This window comes from Ailuropoda melanoleuca, chromosome 8, assembly GCF_002007445.2.
Source record: "Ailuropoda melanoleuca isolate Jingjing chromosome 8, ASM200744v2, whole genome shotgun sequence".
Taxonomy (NCBI): Eukaryota; Metazoa; Chordata; class Mammalia; order Carnivora; family Ursidae; genus Ailuropoda; species Ailuropoda melanoleuca.
Window position 1 is genome coordinate 123305545 of NC_048225.1, and position 19605 is coordinate 123325149.

Consider the following 19605-nt stretch of genomic DNA (forward strand, 5'->3'; position numbering starts at 1 on the left):
TCAAAACAGATATAGGCAGCCTTACATACATATTAGTAATTATTCTTACATGTTTTAAGTCATGGGTTATGGAAATTGTATTATAAATCTCTGAATCTATTATTTATTTCCACAGCTCCCAGGATATACCTTTTCCTGAAGAGAATCGACAATTGTTAAATGGGATGAAATACATGTATGACTCTACTATGAGCAGAAAATCAAAGACTGATCAGAGTATGACCTGACAACTCTCAGACTATAAAATATAAAAATCTCACCAATGTAAAATAGTAAGTTAAAATTCCTGTACAGTAGTTTTAAACCACCAACCTTCAGGTGAGTATATAACTTAGCTATTTAAAATGATCCAAGATCAAATCTAGAAACAAAAAACACCGCTGTCTGCTACCCACAATAGTACTGCCAAACTATGAATATAAACCCAATTTTTGGCTCACCTAAAACAGACTTAAGTATACTGGGGGGGAAGGTTGAGACTGAAGAATACATCTTAGTCATTCGAGACTAACTGGCTTTAAAAATTACGTAAGTACATACATATAATTCATGTGCATGACAAATAGGAAAACTTGTTTTATAATACGGGTAATGTTTGTTTAATTAATATAGGACAGAACAGGGGCACCCGCTGGCTCAGTCAATAGGGTATGTGACTCTTGATCGTGGGGTTGTTATTTCAAGCCCCACGTTGGGTGAACAGGTAACTTAATTAAAAAAAAATATATATATATATATATTATATATATATATATAAGACTAACGTATGATCAGTTGACATAGTGGTCTGTCTACTCTAATTTTGTACTAAACATCGTATCAATGTTACTAAGATTACACAACAAAAGTATTCCCCAACATCAGTTAGTAAATGCATTATACTAACTGTGATCCCAAAAACATGTATAGAAATAGTTTCATATACGCTTGAACAAAACGACAGATCAACAAATCCTCAGGATATGTTAGTAAATGGATCAGTACAATTTTAGGGTTTAATAAAGTCATAATGCCTCTTGAAATTACTGAGAAGAGATCAAGATTTTATCTTTAAGAAAATAAATTAGCCATTAATCTCACAGCGTAGCTAAAAATTTCAGAGTAAATTTAGGTTAGAAATTAGTGAAGTTTCAAAGAGAATAAATAAAATAAAAGATATTCTGGCATTAATTCATTAAAAGAAACATCAATCTGTCTCTTATATAAACGTATGTTTAAGTTAATTTAACACAGCACTACTGTGAATAATACTAAAAATTTCAAATTTATTTTCTAGGCAGAATTTTTTTTTAAAGATTTTATTTCTTATTAGAGAGACAGAGAGAGAGGGAGAGAGACAGCAAAAGCAGGGGAAAGGGAGCAGCAGGCTGCCTGCCAAGCAGGGAGCCTGATGGGATCAGGACCTAAGCCGAGGGCAGACGCTTAACCGACTGAGCCGCCCCACGAAATAATTTTTATGAAAATGTTTTAAGTCTTTATATTCATTAGCAAATAAAACTTAATAAAATCTAAAAGAATTCCTTCTTAACTATTTAACAAACTATATTAATGTTCAAGCACTAAAGAAACTAACTTTCTAAGTAGAGAAATCTGGAAGGTAAAGCGTTATGTGCATGAGTACAATCAGTCTGAGAAACAATTTTCAGAATTCTTCCCTCTTTGATATACTAGACTTATTTCTCCATAACTTGTGGCTAGAAAAGTAATAAGGAATTACTGGTGTTGTTAATGGGGTGAGAGAGCTGTTTTCAGTGGGGATTTGGTGCAGATGTTTGGAATAACTTGCAGCTGTCGCCGGGTGAACAGGCTTAAAGAAATTACTGGGAGTATCAAAGGAGAGCTGCCAGGAGTACTTTAAAACATTCATATTATTGTGACATGAAAAAGTTTAATTAGAAGCCAGAAACTGGCCTCTGTTTACTTCTGAATCCAATTTTTAGGTGCCTCACACCTAAGTCTGTTGTCACACATTTCTGGGTACACATCCACATACATGTTCAATTGTAGCAAAGTGCCTCATTTATCGACTACATGTCTTAGGAGAAAAGGGAGAAACAATTTTCTGTAGTTTGAACTAGTTTTGGTTTAGTTCAATTTAATTCAGAATACTTTAGAAATTTACTATAGGCAAAACCCAAAAAGAGTGAATAAAAAACTCCTCACTGTTCTCAAGGAACTTACAGAGGATATACACAGACAAAAATAATATAAAGAAACCATAGTATGGGAATTCAGTGGAATTATGGGGATTTGAGTGTTCCAACACTACTCCTTGCGGGACAGCCTGACTTCTCCTGTAGGTATCTGTAGGTACCAGGGGTACATTATTCTTTCACCCACACAAAAACAGTTTTTAAGCGTCTCAATTTTTATAATAAGATGACAAACTTACCATCTTTTTGGTTTCTAAAGCATACAAAGCAGCCCTGACGTAGCCATACACGTTACCAGTAGTCTAGGCTTTTCCCCAAAAGTCTGGGTAACAGACATGTTGTTTAGAAGGCATGCTTATGGGGCATCCTAGCCATCCACTCCTTCAGGCATTCCAAGTTCCAAAATCAAGCTGGAGTCCAAAGAGGCTTGGTTCACAAAGTTTAGCCTCTCCCTGAATGGCTTTTACTGAATTGTACATTATGAACCGGACAGCAAACTAATAAAAATTGTACTAAAAATCAAAAAGTCCACACTTAATGAAATACCATGTCTACATAATATACCACCGTAGAAAGTTCTGTTTCAGCTTCAAGGCTCATCCCAAATACCTTAGAAATCTTAGCTCTCATAGAGTGCTAACTTTATACATAGAGGTAACTTTAAACTTTCTAGTATACAATTAAAAAGTAAAGAGAAACATGTTAAATTTTAATAATCTATTTAACACAGTATAGCCAGATCATCATTATTTAACATGTAATCGACATAAAAACAGACATTTTACTCTTTTTCTTTATACTAAGTCTTCAAACTCTCGNTTAAATTTTAATAATCTATTTAACACAGTATAGCCAGATCATCATTATTTAACATGTAATCGACATAAAAACTGAGACATTTTACTCTTTTTCTTTATACTAAGTCTTCAAACTCTCCTGTGCCTTTTATACTTACACATCTCAATGTCCAGTTTCACCTGAAGACGAGTATCTACCGTACTGAACACAGTGCAGCGCTGGAGGATAAACCTGTTTTGGGAAATGGCCCTTTTGGGCTTCCTCCCCAACAAAACACTACAGCTCTTCTGCTTCCCCCCCACCTCTATTCTGTAGGTTATCAGGAACAGCAGCCGTAACACCGTAACAACTCCACTTAGCAATTCTCTGGTGGTAAAGATTAGGGTTGGCAGAGTTGGTCACCAGGAAATTTTAAATCCATACATGTGAAAAAACAAACCCTTGTAACGTACTTCTCCTGGTCTGTCCCCAAACGCTCTAACAGCACCATCCTCTTAACACAAAAGGCACTGCTGATGGTATAGAGTAAGGACTCTTCAGAAGGATAAGGAATTGGGGCTACTGGGACTCCTAGGTCTTGTTTAGTAAGAATCATAATAATTCTTAATATTCTCAATAAACGAATTACATTTAACATAAATTTAGAGATTTAAATTTTTTTTCTTTACACAATCTTTAAGTAAAAATATTACAGGTTTAGAAACATTTCAATTGTTCTTAAATTTTGCAGAATAACTAACACAACACATCATAAGAACATGTTAATTTGCGGAATGCTACTAGTTTGCATGTTTCTAGAACTCTCTTTTAACATAATCTCATTTACTGATAATAGGGAGATAGTGTAGGGCAGTGAAAAGAATGCTAGCCTGAAATGGAAGATGATTTGGCTTCTAGACTTTGTTTAGTCACATGAGTTGTGAAACTGTATCTCTCTGGGTCTGAATTTCTCCATCTGTAAAATTAACAGGGGTGAAAGTACATCTCTCAATTTCAAAAAAATTCAAATTGAAAACTGTATTCAACAATTTCAAAATGCTTTATACTTGGAAAGCAATAGTACTTGAAGCAAATGTTATAGTTTCCAACATAAGGTTGTAAAACTTTGTAAAAGCTTAAATAACAAAGCTAAAACAAATGGCCAAATTGTGAAAGGAACCAAATTCTGATTGTAGGTTCACCTCCTGTTCATCAGTGCCTGCCAGCTTTTCATGAATGAGTAAAAATAACACTTGAGGGGCGCCTGGGTGGCACAGCGGTTGAGCGTTTGCCTTCGGCTCAGGGCATGATCCCGGCGTTATGGGATCGAGCCCCACATCAGGCTCCTCCGCTATGAGCCTGCTTCTTCCTCTCCCACTCCCCCTGCTTGTGTTCCCTCTCTCGCTGGCTGTCTCTATCTCTGTCGAATAAATAAATAAAATCTTTAAAAAAAAAAAATAACACTTGACATTCTCTAGGTGAGAATTCATTAAATTTAGCTTACTACCCAGACATTTTCAATGTGAGTGACTGGGCTCACTAAGCTTCACTGATAAAATTCCACTAACTGACTTGAAGACTCAGCACAATAGGGAGCACCTGGGTGGCTCAGTTGGTTAAGCAACCAACTGACCAGCGACCAACTCTTGATTTCGGCTCAGGTCATGATTTCGGGGTCAGAAGATAAGGCTGGCGTTGGGCTCCATGCTCAGCATGGACTCAGCTTGTCCTTTTTCTTCCCCCTCTGCCCCTCCCCCTGCTGGTGCGTGCTTTCTCTCAAATAAATAAATAAAATTTTTTAAAAAAAGACTTAGCACAATAAAGAAAACAAGGGACAAAGGTATGGTTATCTAATATAAAGCACCTATTACTGTTGATGAAAACTTAAGTCGTGAAACTTCTAAATGTATTCTGCTTCCCATGGATAATTTCAGTTCAATGTGGGCATATACTCATGTGTTAGCAGCACAGTGTTCCAATGCAGAGAACAAGGGTGGTCCAGCACCTGTTTCTTAACTGACTGAGTCCTTTGTTTTCTTCAAAAAGATCAGTAATTTCTAAAAAATGCCTTGATGTCAGTGCACAATAGGATCTTTCAGAAATGTTTAAATGTTGACAGAGGAAGTAGGATTCCCTCCTACTCATAACAAATCAGGCAAGCAGGAATAACTCATCTCATCAGTATAAAATAATGTAATTGCTTTCTCGTATACATATTTTAAACAAGTAATTAATATGCTTTTCTTGGGGGGGGGATAAGCACTAAATAATAAATTACAGCTATTTTGCTAATGCCATATGGAGCCACCAACCCAACAGCGGAGTAAAATCCTAATCTAAATACCTAGACATTCTCCCAGTCATCTAGGCACATGTCCTCCTGGCTACCAAATCTCTATTTTCCACACTCTAGTCAAAATCCCTGACTCAGACAAATATTCTCACACTTATGTGACAGAGCTTTAAGGATCCCTGAAAAACAGAATGAAAGGGGGTTATCTATTGCTATCTCAATCTGGAGTATCAGTCAAATGAAATTATAATATTGGTAAGATTGGGTTTAAATACAAATGCTTATCCTCTACAGAAATATGCATAATGAATTTGCAATGATTTAAAAACACTTAAGTATTCTTTAAAATACATGAAACCTACATACACATTTCAGTAATTTTAACCTAGAGGGTTATGGTTAATTTTTATTTTTCCAAATTTCTAAGCGTTAAGATAGTCCTTTTAAACTCTAAAACTGATCACACAGTTATCTATTAATGGTAAGGCCATTTGGTAAGAATTCTGTAGACACGTGAAAACTTCATAAAAACTATAAAAATTGTTTCCTTTAACCCAGGAATTTATAAACAATTCAGTAATTTTTTAAAAACCCTCTAAGCTCCAAGTTCAAGAACTTTAAAACTAAGCCTGTTCTACATCATTTATATGATTTAAGAAAGGTATTTTCATTCATTTCTAAAAGCCAGATCTACCAATTTCCAATTAAATTTGAGTTAGTAGCTTTCACAAATTACAAAAGGAATTTAAAACTAAAATTATTTAAACCCAAGTAAGTTTTTGAAACTATTTTTTAAGACGAAAACACCGAAACATGCTCTCTCAATTCAGCAGTCTTTTTAAAAGGAACAAAACTGGAGCTGTAAGTACTACCAGGCAAATAATATATATCAAACTAAAATAAGTCTATTATTTTAAGAGCTTTTGCAACCATTTGCAAGAAAGGGGAAAATCACAAAGGGTCTAATTTTTGCAGAAGGGGCTTTATAAAAGCATTCTAGCTCCAATTTGGTTTGATACATTGTTAGAACGGGGGGGGGNGGGGGGGGGGGGGGGAATGCAAATACCAAAAATGCTTAACTTTACAAAGAACAAGCCTATTTTCTTAGTAAAAGGTATGCCTGGGTGTTAGAGACAATCTGTTTCAATCCGGCAGTTTGACAGCTTCAGAGTAGAAGGAACAAGCAGAAGATGATAGTTACATCATGCATGAAACAGATATTTTAAACCTTAGAAGATTAACTATGCTTGAAAACGAAGCAAGTTTGGACTTCCCTTACATCGTCCATTACTAACTTGTGTGCAATTAAATGCCTGCCAAATTGTATGAACTGATGTAGGTTCCTGGCACTTTTGTGATTCAGATACAACACCTTACAAGGGAAATAAAGAGAACTCTTGAGGGGACATGCCAAATGCAAACAGGTTTTTTTTTTTTTTTTTAAGATTTTTTATTTATTTATATGACAGAGATAGAGACAGCCAGTGAGAGAGGGAACACAAGCAGGGGGAGTGGGAGAGGAAGAAGCAGGCTCATAGCAGAAGAGCCTGATGTGGGGCTCGATCCCGTAACAACGGGACCACGCCCTGAACCGAAGGCAGACGCTTAACCGCTGTGCCACCCAGGCGCCCCTGCAAACAGGTTTTTCAATCGCACCAAATCTTTTGTTTTTGTTGCTGCTGCTGCTGCTGTTTAAAGTCAGATTTGAAAGAGAGTCTTTTCAGAAGTTCAACAAAAGAATAAACTTGTTTTACCTCGGTATCACTTTTCAGTTTACTTTGAAAATAAAGTTTCTACTAAACCAGTTTACAAATCTTTCTAATCTATATAGGTTAGAATAAAAAAAATATTCGGGGCGCCTGGGTGGCTCAGTCGTTAAGCGTCTTCCTTTGGCCCAGGGCGTGATCCCAGGGTCCTGGGATCGAGTCCCGCATCAGGCTCCTCCACTGGGAGCCTGCTTCTTCCTCTCCCGCTCCCCCTGCTTGTGTTCCCTCTCTCGCTGGCTGTCTCTCTCTGTCAAATAAATAAATAAAATCTTTAAAAAAAAAAAAAAAGAATAGAAAAATATTCTGTAAGAACAGACCCAAGGTGCATTTTCTAGATAAAACTATAAATAAAATTTTAAAAATCAAAGGTGACTGCAACAGAATTTTATGTCCTAACTCACTTTCCTCATGGAGAAATGTCTTTTCACTTCTTCAGGTGAAACAGATAAGGAAAATGAAAGCAAAAAGATGCCAGAAATCATGTGACAGACAGACACTGACACCAACCTCAGGAAAACCTAATGGGTATCCCTACCACCTTAGAAAAACAAAAAACTACCCACCATAAATAACGTGGTATAGTTCAAACTCAGAAATATATCTTGTCTAAGAAACATGCAAAAGAAAACATCTCTGTGTTACAATTTAAGATTTTATTTTTTATTTATTTATTCGACAGAGACAGAGATAGCCAGCGAGAGACGGAACACAAGCAGGGGGAGTGGGAGAGGAAGAAGCAGGCTCATAGCGGAAGAGCCTGATGTGGGGCTCGATCCCATAACGCCGGGATCACGCCCTGAGCTGAAGGCAGACGCTTAACCGCTGTGCCACCCAGGCGCCCCTGTGTTACATTTCAAACAACTCTTGCTGATAAATAGGAAATGTTTTATAACAGCATGTAGAGTGAAGTCTGTACATAAAGGTTCACGCTGGTTTGCACGCTTGGCAACCAAAACACATTTGAAGAGAAACTACTGAAGAAAAAGGCTCATTTCAGAAGTGATTTCACTCATTAAATGGGGAAAGAAAAGATGAAATTATTCATGTTTTGACCTTATCCATAGCAAGTTCAGAATGTAACTGCATTTGTAGCAAGAACTATATCCTTACAAAGATATTATTTAAAAAAAGAAAAAAGGTTGAATTACAAATACGTTTTAAAACAGATCCTGGACTCTCTTATACGGTCACCTCGTTTCAGAGGATCTTATGTAGTAAAGAAATTTCAATGGGAAATACGTTTTCATCTCTCACAAAAAATGAATTTAATCCCTCATAATTTTCCCACCAAAAACCCATTTGAGAAATAATTTGCTGCATGAAAGTATTACTACAAAATATTAAGATTAAGGTCATAACTTACATATGCATATAGTTTCAAAAATATTGAGGATTCAGGGCACAAGTTGTTAGCTGAATGGGAAAAAGAGACCAAGCTATCCATTGTGCACAGAAATAATCTCATCCCTATATATAAAAATATCAAAAATAATTCCCACTCGTGCTTTTTCCAAATGTGCTATTACATAACTTCCACACGTGGTGTTTCTGAGTGAAGATCCTCGAATAATATTAATACTAAAAAAGGTGTTCTGAATAGACATACTTCAGCTGACTAAAGTATATTTATTACCAGGAAATATAAAATTCTGAACAAAAGCCATGATGGACAAAGGATTCATCACATCAGAAGCAGGAAATTCCCTCTAATGTGTGAGGTGACTCAGAGTGCAATAATTCACTTTACCTGCAACTCAAATCTGGAAAGGCTGGACTGGAAAAATATCAACAGTGCAGATCATCGCTGAAAAGATAATGGTTTCCTCTCAACCAGGCAGCAAAAGCAGGAGGAAAAAAACTCAAAGTCACATTTTAGAGTCTTTAAATTTAACAGTAATTCATATAATGTGAGACAAATTCGAAAGAGAGGTCGTAAGAAATACCTTGAGACAAAAGGGGAAGGGAGATGAAATTCAACTGAGAAAAAAATGTGATACAAAGCTTAAAGGATTTAGCAGGAACTTATGAGATAAATGAATACACAGAAGAAATTCTAAGCTGTGTGAAAGGAAACCAAAAGATGCAGAGATGGTAGAAAGTTGTGCAAGGAAGTGGTTTTCACAGATTCCTCTTCATTCTAAGGGAGGTATGGCTGCCCATTTCTTTAGAACAATGAAGATCTGTCACTCTTTACATGCTTATTTTTCTTACACATCAGAGCTGAAAAATATCAGGAGTATGAGTCCAAATGAAGACAGAAATCCTATACATCTGAAGATGACCATTCGGATAAGCACACTTAGTACATCAAAAAATGTTAAAACCAAGTTTTATTTCAATCTGCCAAACCGGAGACATACAATGACCTAAGACACATCCCTTTAAACTCCTTTCCTTGAAAGAAACAAATGATGGTGGTAAAAGGAGGATTTCTGAGGTTTGAACAAAGTAACATATAACAGAATCTTAGGAAAGGTATCATTTAATTTTCTTTTAAACTTTAGGTTTTTCTTTGAGTAATCCCTGAAACCATTCAATGTCACCAATGCCATAAAAAAGAAACCTTGGCCAACATTCATCTACAAAACTACTTTTAAAAATAGCCGTCCTTCTCCTTGGCCAACCCTACCACCTAGGGGTCCGTCCCCAACCTCTGAGCGAAAGAAAAAGCAAGTAACTACACCGAAAGTATCCAGTGTGAGGCTAAAGCTGTATGAAAGTGTCACTAAACATAACGCGCATTTCCAGTCGCTCCATCAACTGCAGAGTCATTAATAACCGCTTTTGGCTGCCTACACAGTTCGGCCACCTCCAGAAGGAAAGAGGGGTGGAGAAAGGTCCTCAGTTGAGGTTGTCAGTGTTGGTACTCCGAGGGGTTTTGATCTTCTCGATGTTTTTGAGGATCACGTCGTGCAAGGTGGCATACTGGTTCCGCACATGCAGCAGGATCTGGCGCACACTCAGATACTCGTTCTCGTCGACCTCGGCTACAGTGCGGCGATAATCTTCCACCTGGGGGTACTTCACTATCTTGGACACCAACTTGGCCCTGGTGTTGTAGTAGGTGGAGAAGCGGCGCAGGTAGGAGGCTGCGGTGCTCTCCACTGTCCACAGCTGGTCCGCGGTGTCCTCCTGGATAGACACTCCGAAGTTGTTGCCGTCCTCCACCTTCGGGATGAGCAGCTGCACCCACATCCGCACAGTGTTGCATTTCTCTCTCAGCAGCTCGATCTCAGGTTTTACCCACTCAATCAGCTCCACCAGATGCTGGTTGCTCCGCAGCAGCTGTCCCTCGCCCCCTGGCAGTGCCGGCACTTTGACGGAGGGCTGGGCCTGCAGAGGCGGCGGGTCCCGGTTGGGCCGGTCTCCCGCGGTGTCGGGCACGGCGGGAGGCTCGAGGGCCGGCACCGAACGGATTCTGGACAGGTCCTGCAGGCGGAGCTCCTGGACCCAACTATCCAGCTCCGACAGCTTCTGAGGGAAGAAGGTGGACACCAGATCCTCGGCCTCCTGCGCGATGCGGGCCCGAAATGAATCCACCTTCCCCTGCACGTCCTGCTCCAGCTTCAGCGGGGAAGCCATGACGTCCAAGGGCGACGAGCGTTGGCGCGGACAACACCCAGGGTTTCCCCCACCGCCGTAGACTTGGGCTTCCGCCGCCACCGCCAACTCCCAACAGACCACGCCCAGCCACACCGGAAATGACGTCCCAGAGTCCCGGCGGCCCGTGCGGGGAGAAGGGAGCTGCACGAGGAACCTGCCCACCCAGCGACGCCCCTGCCAGGCAGCCCTGCTTCCTGCACGTGTCGGGGTGGGGAGAGGTGTCTCTGTGGATCCAGCTCGCCCGAGCTGCACCTGGCCGCCTACACCACCTCCCGGCCTCTCGGCCAGAAGCCTGAGCAGGACTGATGGCTCCAAAGAACCTCGTTAAACTTAAGCACCGTGAAGACCTAGCAACAAGAAGTCGATGTACTTTACAAAGGAGCTCAAGGAAATCCACAATCCCTGGAGCCGGACACACAGTCTCTTTTGAAAGGCACCTCGAGAAATGAGCTCTCCAGAGTAAGGCTCACTTCTGGAGAGCCAGAAGTCACACCTTTACTGGTAACTTGGGCGTATCCATGCTTTCCAAACCTTACAGAGTCAGAAGTTCCCCCTTCACTATGGTATTTTAATCAAGTCAGTAAAGTTCTGAGCTCTTCTATGGCTTACTTCATACAATTTTTAGTCTGAGTTACAAATGGTAAATTCCAGGATTCTTCTTAAATCTCATCTTCTTTGGGATAATTAACAATTTGAATCTGGACTGGAAGATTAAAGTATCAAATATCCTGAATTTGATAACTATATTGTAGTTACAGAAGTGAATATCCTTTTTTAAATACACAGTACAGTATTAAGGGATAAAATGACGTGACATATTTAACCTATTCTTAGATGGTTCGCAAAACAGTGTGCAAGTATTTGTGTATAAAGAATGTTAAAGCATGTGGAGAAATGTAAAAAATTCATGAATCTGTATAAAGGTGTATGGGAGTTCAGTATTAGTTTTAACTTTTCTGAAGCTTGAACTCATTTCAAAATAAAAAGTGAAAAAAACTACCTTTTCCCTAAAGAATTCTGGAATCATAAAGACAAATTCTACAACCTTCTAAAATTTCACTCCATTTATTTTCATTTCCCTGAGATACTTTCCTTTTGCTCTCTGCAACACCACAGGGCATGCCTTTGATTTTATACTTAAATTGTTGAAGTTTAGTTCAAAAAAGGGTTATTCTAAAGATGCTACAGTATAGTTCTGAATGTAACTGTCACCTCAGTTGGACTATGAACTTCTTTAGGACATAGGTCAGGTCTTAATTTGTTGCCATCGCAAGTGGCACAAGGCCCGGCATGGAGCAGGTGCTCAATACATGTCTGATGAAATGACCCTGAATTCATAAGATTTTAGCAAACCATAATTTCACAAGATCTAGAACAAAAAAGAAAGTATCAACAAGACAAAGATGTTACAGGTTGGTCTCCCCAGCAAGCAGACAGAGATTGCTTATAGGAGGTTTATCAGGGAGTGTTCTCAAGAAAGGTCCTGTGAGAAGGAAGAGAACAGAGGGAGAAGTTAGGCACTGATGCAATCTCAGAGCCTCAGCTGACCCCATGGGAAACCAGGAAAGCGCCTTCACAGTTGTCCCGAGCTGGGGACAAGGCAATTCCTGAAGAGGGCTGTTTGGCAGGACTTCCAGCAGTTGAAAAATAAATTCTTTAATTTTTTTTTTAAAGATTTTATTTATTCATTTGAGAGAGACAGAGCACAAGCTGGGGGAGAGGCAGAGGGAAAGAGAGAGGCAGACTCTCTGATGAGCTGGGAGCCCAACGTGGAGCTTGATTCCAGGACCTGGAGATCATGCCCTGAGCTGAATGAGGCAGAAGCCTAGCCTACTGAGCCACCCAGGCACCCCTAAATTCTTTAGTTTTGAGGCAGGAACTGGGGAATGCATCACGGCTTCAAGTACACATGTATCACAGTAAGAGACCTATACTGACAAACTAGCAATTTAAGTTGTATTCAAGTCAACTGTGTTTGGCCCCAATTAGGGGCTGAAATTTCTGTGTTTAGATCACTGTGCGTCTTGGAAAGTGACAAAGCAGGATATGGTGGAGGGAATTATGTTTTTAAAGACACATGTTTGGATAAAGGTATGTAGGTACTGTGGCTGTATGAGGAGTGGGGGGGTTACTGGGGAATTTCTGGTAAGCTGGATCTTAAGGTATCAGGGAAAGTGGCAGCAACTGAGGCAGGAAAAGTAAGCAAGGACCAGCTCATGGAAGCAGGGCCCTGTTTGCCACGATAAGGAAGTTGGTTTTAATAAAAGCTAATGAAGGGATTCAGGCAGGGGGGAAAACATACACACATACACACAGATGGATGACTTCAGCGGTGAGGTGGGTATGACGGAGGGAATAAAGGACGAGATCCTGCTGATTGAACCCAAATGATAAAGCATACCTCATTCAGAGTAATGGCAATGGGGCTGGAAAGAAGACTCTAGAGAGTTTTAGGAAGTATAATTACAGTACACGGTGATAGTTTTGGATGTGGAGAGATGAGAAAAGGCAGATTTTGATGTTAAATTTTTTTTTTTTTTTTTTTTTTTTTTTTGGTTAGGGAAAGAATTTCTACCTATACTTACATTAAACTTCTCCTAAGAGATGACTTGGATATACATACATTTTTATACATGCAAATTTACTTTCAAGTTATGGGAATTTAGATACGGTAATCAAATAGGAAAGGAAAATCAAATCTTGAAACATGACCACAGTTTTCCCATACCTTGATTTACTTCGTAACTTTAGCTATAAAACATTACAAGGGAGCTACTATGGAAATTCTCTTTAATGTGAAAAACATCCTCAATGTTATATATGGTTTATCAAATGGTTACTTATTTTCAAAGAGAAAATATTTCTAGTTGCTCTTTTAAAGAAGTGGGGACTTACTTTCTACTTATGACACTGACCATTTATATGAAATTATTTTCTTTCACTGATAATAGGATAAAAAATCCTTTGGGGGGGCTCAGCTGCTCTTTTTTATAGTGTGATGTAAGAATGTTATTTATTCATGTTTCTTGTCCTTGTTAATGAGAGCAGCAGTTCGTTGGAAAATGACAGCTCCTAATTTTTCTTTCCCCACTGACCACCAGCAATCAGCAGTTGTTTTTTAAAATTATTTGATGCACTTGCATGCTTTGATTCAACCCATGAAATTAACAGAGTGCTAACAGGAGGAGGAAGGCTGGGAACAGCTGTGTGGAGTGTTGTCTTGTTCAGGTCAGTTTCTCCTTTCTCCACAGTCCAGAAGGGTTCAGCATGTACTGATGCCAATAATGACACATCACTTTAATTTTAGGAACAACTACAGATTTGTGGGTTGATTTATCCTTTAAATATCCTCCAACTCTGAAACTATGTCCCTGAAGGATTCTGTGGTCCTACGTATGAGTTCCACTTGTAGAATTATTCTAAGCCACTGTTGTGTCAACTCTCAGATATAAATGTAACTGAGAATACTGATTGGAATTTGATCCTTCAAGATACTTATTTCCCCACTGATTTCTGTCAATAAATTAGGAGAAGTATAATCAATGGGGCTAAACCTAGATTAAGACTCTGATGAGTGGTAATATTTATCCCCTTATGTTTATGAAATTCCTCATCTCCAGGTTGCAATGGATCTTAAGTTATCTAGGCCAAAGGGGTTCATTCACAACTTATGAATACCCTCCAGTGAGCACAACGCTTAGTTTTACAATGTAGTCACTGAGAACCCTGCCAGAGTCACTTTCTAGAGTGGACAAATATCTCCCGTCGCCTCCCTTCATCCTTCCGCCTAGACTGCTGCAGGTAAGGCACAGGAATAAACGACACAGAGGCACTTGCTGCCGTGCCCTCTGGTCAGTGGTCACTGCCAATTCAGTGTCTCCAGAACCAGTCTCCAAATCTGACCTGTGCATGCCTTACATGAAGACGAGTGCCACGACAGCATTCGGCTCCGGCTATGCAGTTACCCCGCCGCGTTCAAACCCCGGCTTTGCTACTTACTAGCCATGGGACTCTGCTCAGTTATACAACCTCCCCGTGCTTCCTTTTCTTCATCTATAAAATGAGCAGTATAATAATAGCGACCTCATACAAGTTGTTTTGAGGATGAAGTTAGTTAATCCATGTAAAGAGTTCAGCACAGTGCCTTGAACGTGGTAACTGCTCAGTGGATGTTCGCTATTATTGACGGGGAGTCTCCTCATCAACATTTCAAAATCTCCCTTCACCCTGGGAAATGGAGATCTGCGAATTCTACACAAACAAACCAAGATATAATTTTCTTGTTCACTGTCTTGTTCTGTATCAGTAATGACTCACTGTACTGCAGAGTTGAATATAAGTAATTAAAAAAAAAAAACTGGCTTGAATTTCTGAGATCATCAGTATTTAGAGGCCGTACCACAGGGCACAAGTGAAGTAAGCACAAACTTTACTGGCTACCGTGGCCGAAAAGCACATTTCTCAGCTGAACCCCTTCATGTCTTCATCAAGTTCATATTACTTTATCTTACAAATGACATACTCGGTATAGTTTGTTAACAATGATGTCTACTATCAAGGATCTCTAAGATCACTGATTAACAAAAATGTATTGACCTCTGGGTCCTAGATTCTTGACGTTTTAAAATGCTTTGGCCAATGACTCTCTACCAAAGCCACTGATGGCTTCCTTGTTTACAAAATCCCTGTTCTGGATGAACAATGAATCCTCTAGTTCTGCATTTCTCATACTGGAGTCCATCAGTTCCCTGTAATTATTTCTGTGAATCCACTCTGACGATAAAATAATTGATGTAAGCATATTCTGGGGTCATATTATAACTGCCATGCAATTTGAGGGCCCATAATTATATTTTCTTATGATTATGATACCACCAAGTACCACTACTTTAATTTGATCGTGGAGAGGGGAGCCTATTAGGTATGGTTACCCTTTCTCCCCTCCTCCCAAAACACTGTTAAGAACAGAGGCTTTCTTACTGGGTCGAAGACAGTATCTGTAGGGAGAATGAGGTTGTCAGAGGGTACACAGCGGTAAGGAAACGTCCAAGAAACACGGAAAGAACCTGCACCATGACAGTGAGCAGCACCTCCATTTGTCACTGGTGACTCTTTCCCCAAAACATGATCCTTTTACATAAATTCATGTTGTTGATTTTAATTATCTTTGTAATTTTATTTATACTTAAGTTACACAATTATTTTGGTTTTTTTTTTTAAGTTTTTTTTTTCTTTTAATTTATTTGAGAGAGAAGGCACAAGCAGCGGGAGGGCAGAGGGACAGGGAGAGGGAGAAGCAGACTCCCCGCTGAGCAGGGAGCCCGACACAGAGCTCGTTCCCAGGACCCTGGGATCATGACCTGAGCAGAAGGCAGATGCTTCACCGACTGAGCCACCCAGGTGCCCACAATTATTTTGGTTTTTATAGATGTAAATCTACAAGTGTAAGATGTTTCGAGAACTTAGTTCAGTGTTTGTGTGTGCTTAACAATGCCTAATAATAATGCTGGGGAATTTCTTCCTTTAAAAGAAATCATTTCCTTTAAAAGTACACTCTTCTAACACCCTGTACAATTCCACAGTTATCTTCCTGCAATGCATGTCTGACCATATTTCCATCTTCTGCAGGGTAAGGACCAAATTCCTTAAGCATGGCCCACAGGCTCCTTCATGACTGGATCCTGCCATCTTTTAGTTCCCAGAACCTAGTCCACATTTCCCAGTGGGTTCTCTCTCACGTCCTGGGCTTTCCTATTTTCAGCTCTCTCTGGGTGAAATGCCACATTGCCTCGTCTTCCTCCCACTCTCCACCTTACTCATTCATCCTTCTATAATCAACTCAAGGAGTGTTTATGAAGAAACTCTCCCTGGTATCACCTTCTCCTTCCCAGGTGAGGTTAGTGTTCCTGGCACAAGTGACTTAGTGTAACAGTATCTACCTCATAAAGCTGCTGAGGGGATTAAATAAAACAACTTACAGGAAACAGCGAGGACAGTAAATGCTTCATAAAGAGTAGTCGTTTTATTTGTAATCTTAAAAGAGTATTCTACGTGTATCTCTTTTATAGTTCCTATCACAGTGTTGTAATTTTAGACTTAAAAGTCACTTTTCTCCACTATAATAAACTTTGGGAGGGCAAAGATTTTGGCTTATTCATTTTTATACAGTCTATGGTAGCACAGTGTCTAGTATAGGAAGTGTTCAATGAACATTTACTGAATGAATAGATGAATTAATGAAGTAAAATAGGATAAAATTTATCAGACAGGACCTGACTAGCAGAAGAGATGGGACTCTCAAGCAACCAATCTTTTTCTTTTTTTCCCCTGGAGAGTTGCTAAACTGTGCTACAGCTTATAAAATCCCTTTTGGAGATTTTTTTGGGCTGAACTCTTCAGGGATTTATACAGGAAAGGTAGGAAATAGATTTCTTTTTCCCACCAACAGCATGCAGAATTTGACATTCTGTTTCTGACTGTGGTAACAGCCAGAATTCTGGTTGTCACAATACTGCTCAGTTCTACAAAATCGCCCGCACGTAAATAACCGGAGTTGCTCTGCAGAACAGTAGTTGTGCAGGACGGCGTGTTTGTGAAAAGTGGACGTACTGGGGAGTACTTGAGAGTTACACACAAGGAATGACGGTGATGCTGGCTCTGACTCATGCTCCTACTGTTTATTTATAGCTTCTTATTAGTATGGGATTTGTTTTATTTGGCAAAAATACAAGATTTCAACTGACTGAGAGAGGAAGATGTAAGAAAATGCCTAAGCATAAAACTTCTACAGCTGAATACTAATCTGTAACTCAGGGCTGTATCAGCAGGCTCCCCGGGGGCTGCCGCATGCTGAAACCACTCCAGAATTACAAATTTCATGAGCTGCAGACTTTACTGCTAAAAGTAAAGTAGTGGTTAACTAAAGATTTTATTCCTCCATAGACACTTCCATTTACAAATGCTAAATTCACTACTTGAGGCTACATTTTTTGGTTAGTATACAAAATACGTACAATGAGTTTTTAATTTCTCTAATTTGCACAACAACAAAGCCAAAATTTAAAATTTAAAAACATAAGCCAAAGATTTTATATGCTTCAAACCTGGGGGGAAAGTACTTTCTCAATGTTCATTTAAAATTACTCTCTGTCCTCTTACTATTTTCCCTTAAGATTTTATTTATTTGAGAGAGGGAGAGAACAAGCATGCACACAAGTTAGGGGAGGGGGAGAGAGAATTTCAAGCAAACTCCCCGCTGAGTGCAGAGCCCAAAGCCCAATGCAGGGCTTGGTCTCACGACCCCAAGACCATGACTTGAGCTGAAATCAAGAGTCAAATGCTTAACAGACTGTGCTACCCAGGCGCGCCTCTGATTTTCCTTTATGGCATTTATCACAAACTCACATTGCTTTACATATTTATTTGTATATTAGTATTTTTCCCTAGAACATAAAAGTGAGGGCTTTGTTTTATCACTGGATTCTTTCCAGTGAGTGGTCTGGAATATAATGGCTATTCATTAAATATTTTGTTGTGTAAATAACAATAAACTTGGTTAAATCTCTTGATTAAGTAATTCTCTAAGGACAGCTGGATTTGGAAGAGTTTTTTTATTATGAAAGTAAAGCAATTATTTAAATATAGTCACACTTAGCATGAATAAAAGTTTTCGGGATAATAAAAATTCTTAGAAGGTCTGAAGAACGAACCCTTTTATGCTCTAAAGGTATCTCATCTTTATCTTTTCTCTTAAAAAGCAACAAAAGCAGAACTACTAGTTTTAAAAAATTTGGATTTGGTATTTATCATTACCACTCACCTTTTTTTTTTTTTAAGATTTTATTTATTTATTCGACAGAGATAGAGACAGCCAGCGAGAGAGGGAACACAAGCAGGGGGAGTGGGAGAGGAAGAAGCAGGCTCATAGCAGAAGAGCCTGATGTGGGGCTCGATCCCAGAACGCTGGGATCACGCCCTGAGCCGAAGGCAGACGCTTTAACCGCTGTGCCACCCAGGCGCCCCTACCACTCACCTTCTTAAAACAGAAGTGTTTGTTTCAAAATGAAATTAAGATGCTCATTTTGGTAGATGGAAAGTACGCCTTCCTAGCTTTGTATTTTAAACTCAGTCAACTACACAGAACTACAGTAAAATCTGAATAATAAATGTTTTGCTTAAGAACACTGTATTCTTCCTAATGCAAGCTGAACACAAAATTGGTAAAATAATTCTAAGAGGATAACAGCTTTCAAATAATCAGCAATCATATATGCACAGAAATTAGGTTGACCATTTCTTTCTGTATGACAGAGTACTATAAATACTTAGATATTTTACTAAAAAATAAGCAGGATAAACTTTATAACTAAAAAGCTGATCCCAAAACCTCAGACTTAAGTGAAGTTGTTTCATCAGAATAGACTTGAGCTATTTTATAATCTGAATTCAAGTTATTTTATCATTAATATTTTATCTTTTTAATAATCTACGGACTTCTGTTATATATAGTAATGTAAGGTTAACAGGCTTCCTCTAAAAATGAGAAAGAACCACAACTTTGTACAATAACATTTACTAATAATTACTAAACCTCTGCTGGTGTAATTGTTCTAAAATCTATATATGATTGTGTTTGTATGTTATTAATACTTATAAGAAAACAATAAAGACTGACTCCATGCACAAAGGAAAATAATGTTTATTATATCCTCTGGATGAACTCACGACATACCACTCATACTGCTCCTATCTGATATCAATGTGGAAAGGTCAGATTAAAGACTACATAGTTTCTTTCCAGTCATTAGCTGAAGTCACTACATCCATCAAAATGAATGTGATATAGTCAGTTTGTTCCATCCCTTCCCCCGTCATAGCAGAATCTTCTGAAATGGGAAAACAACAGAAAGAAGGATCAAAGGAAGCCAATCTCTCACACACTTTCCAGGCAGGACAGAGTGGGGAGTCAAACCAGGGGAGAGGTGGGTGGACAGCCCCGTTTGAGGGTGTGGCT

The 19605-nt window shown here is 39.0% G+C and overlaps 2 protein-coding genes across 5 annotated transcripts in view; both read right to left on the reverse strand.

Annotated features, from left to right (window-relative positions):
* ATF6 (activating transcription factor 6) overlaps nucleotides 1-19605 on the reverse strand; it is a 205880-nt gene that overhangs the window by 75790 nt on the left and 110485 nt on the right. The window lies entirely within an intron of this gene.
* On the reverse strand, nucleotides 7768-15850 carry LOC117803475 (proteasome activator complex subunit 3-like). The gene has a single exon (XM_034667254.1). The coding sequence runs from the start codon at nucleotides 10569-10571 to the stop codon at nucleotides 9831-9833; it is 741 nt and encodes a 246-aa protein (XP_034523145.1). The 5' UTR covers nucleotides 10572-15850; the 3' UTR covers nucleotides 7768-9830.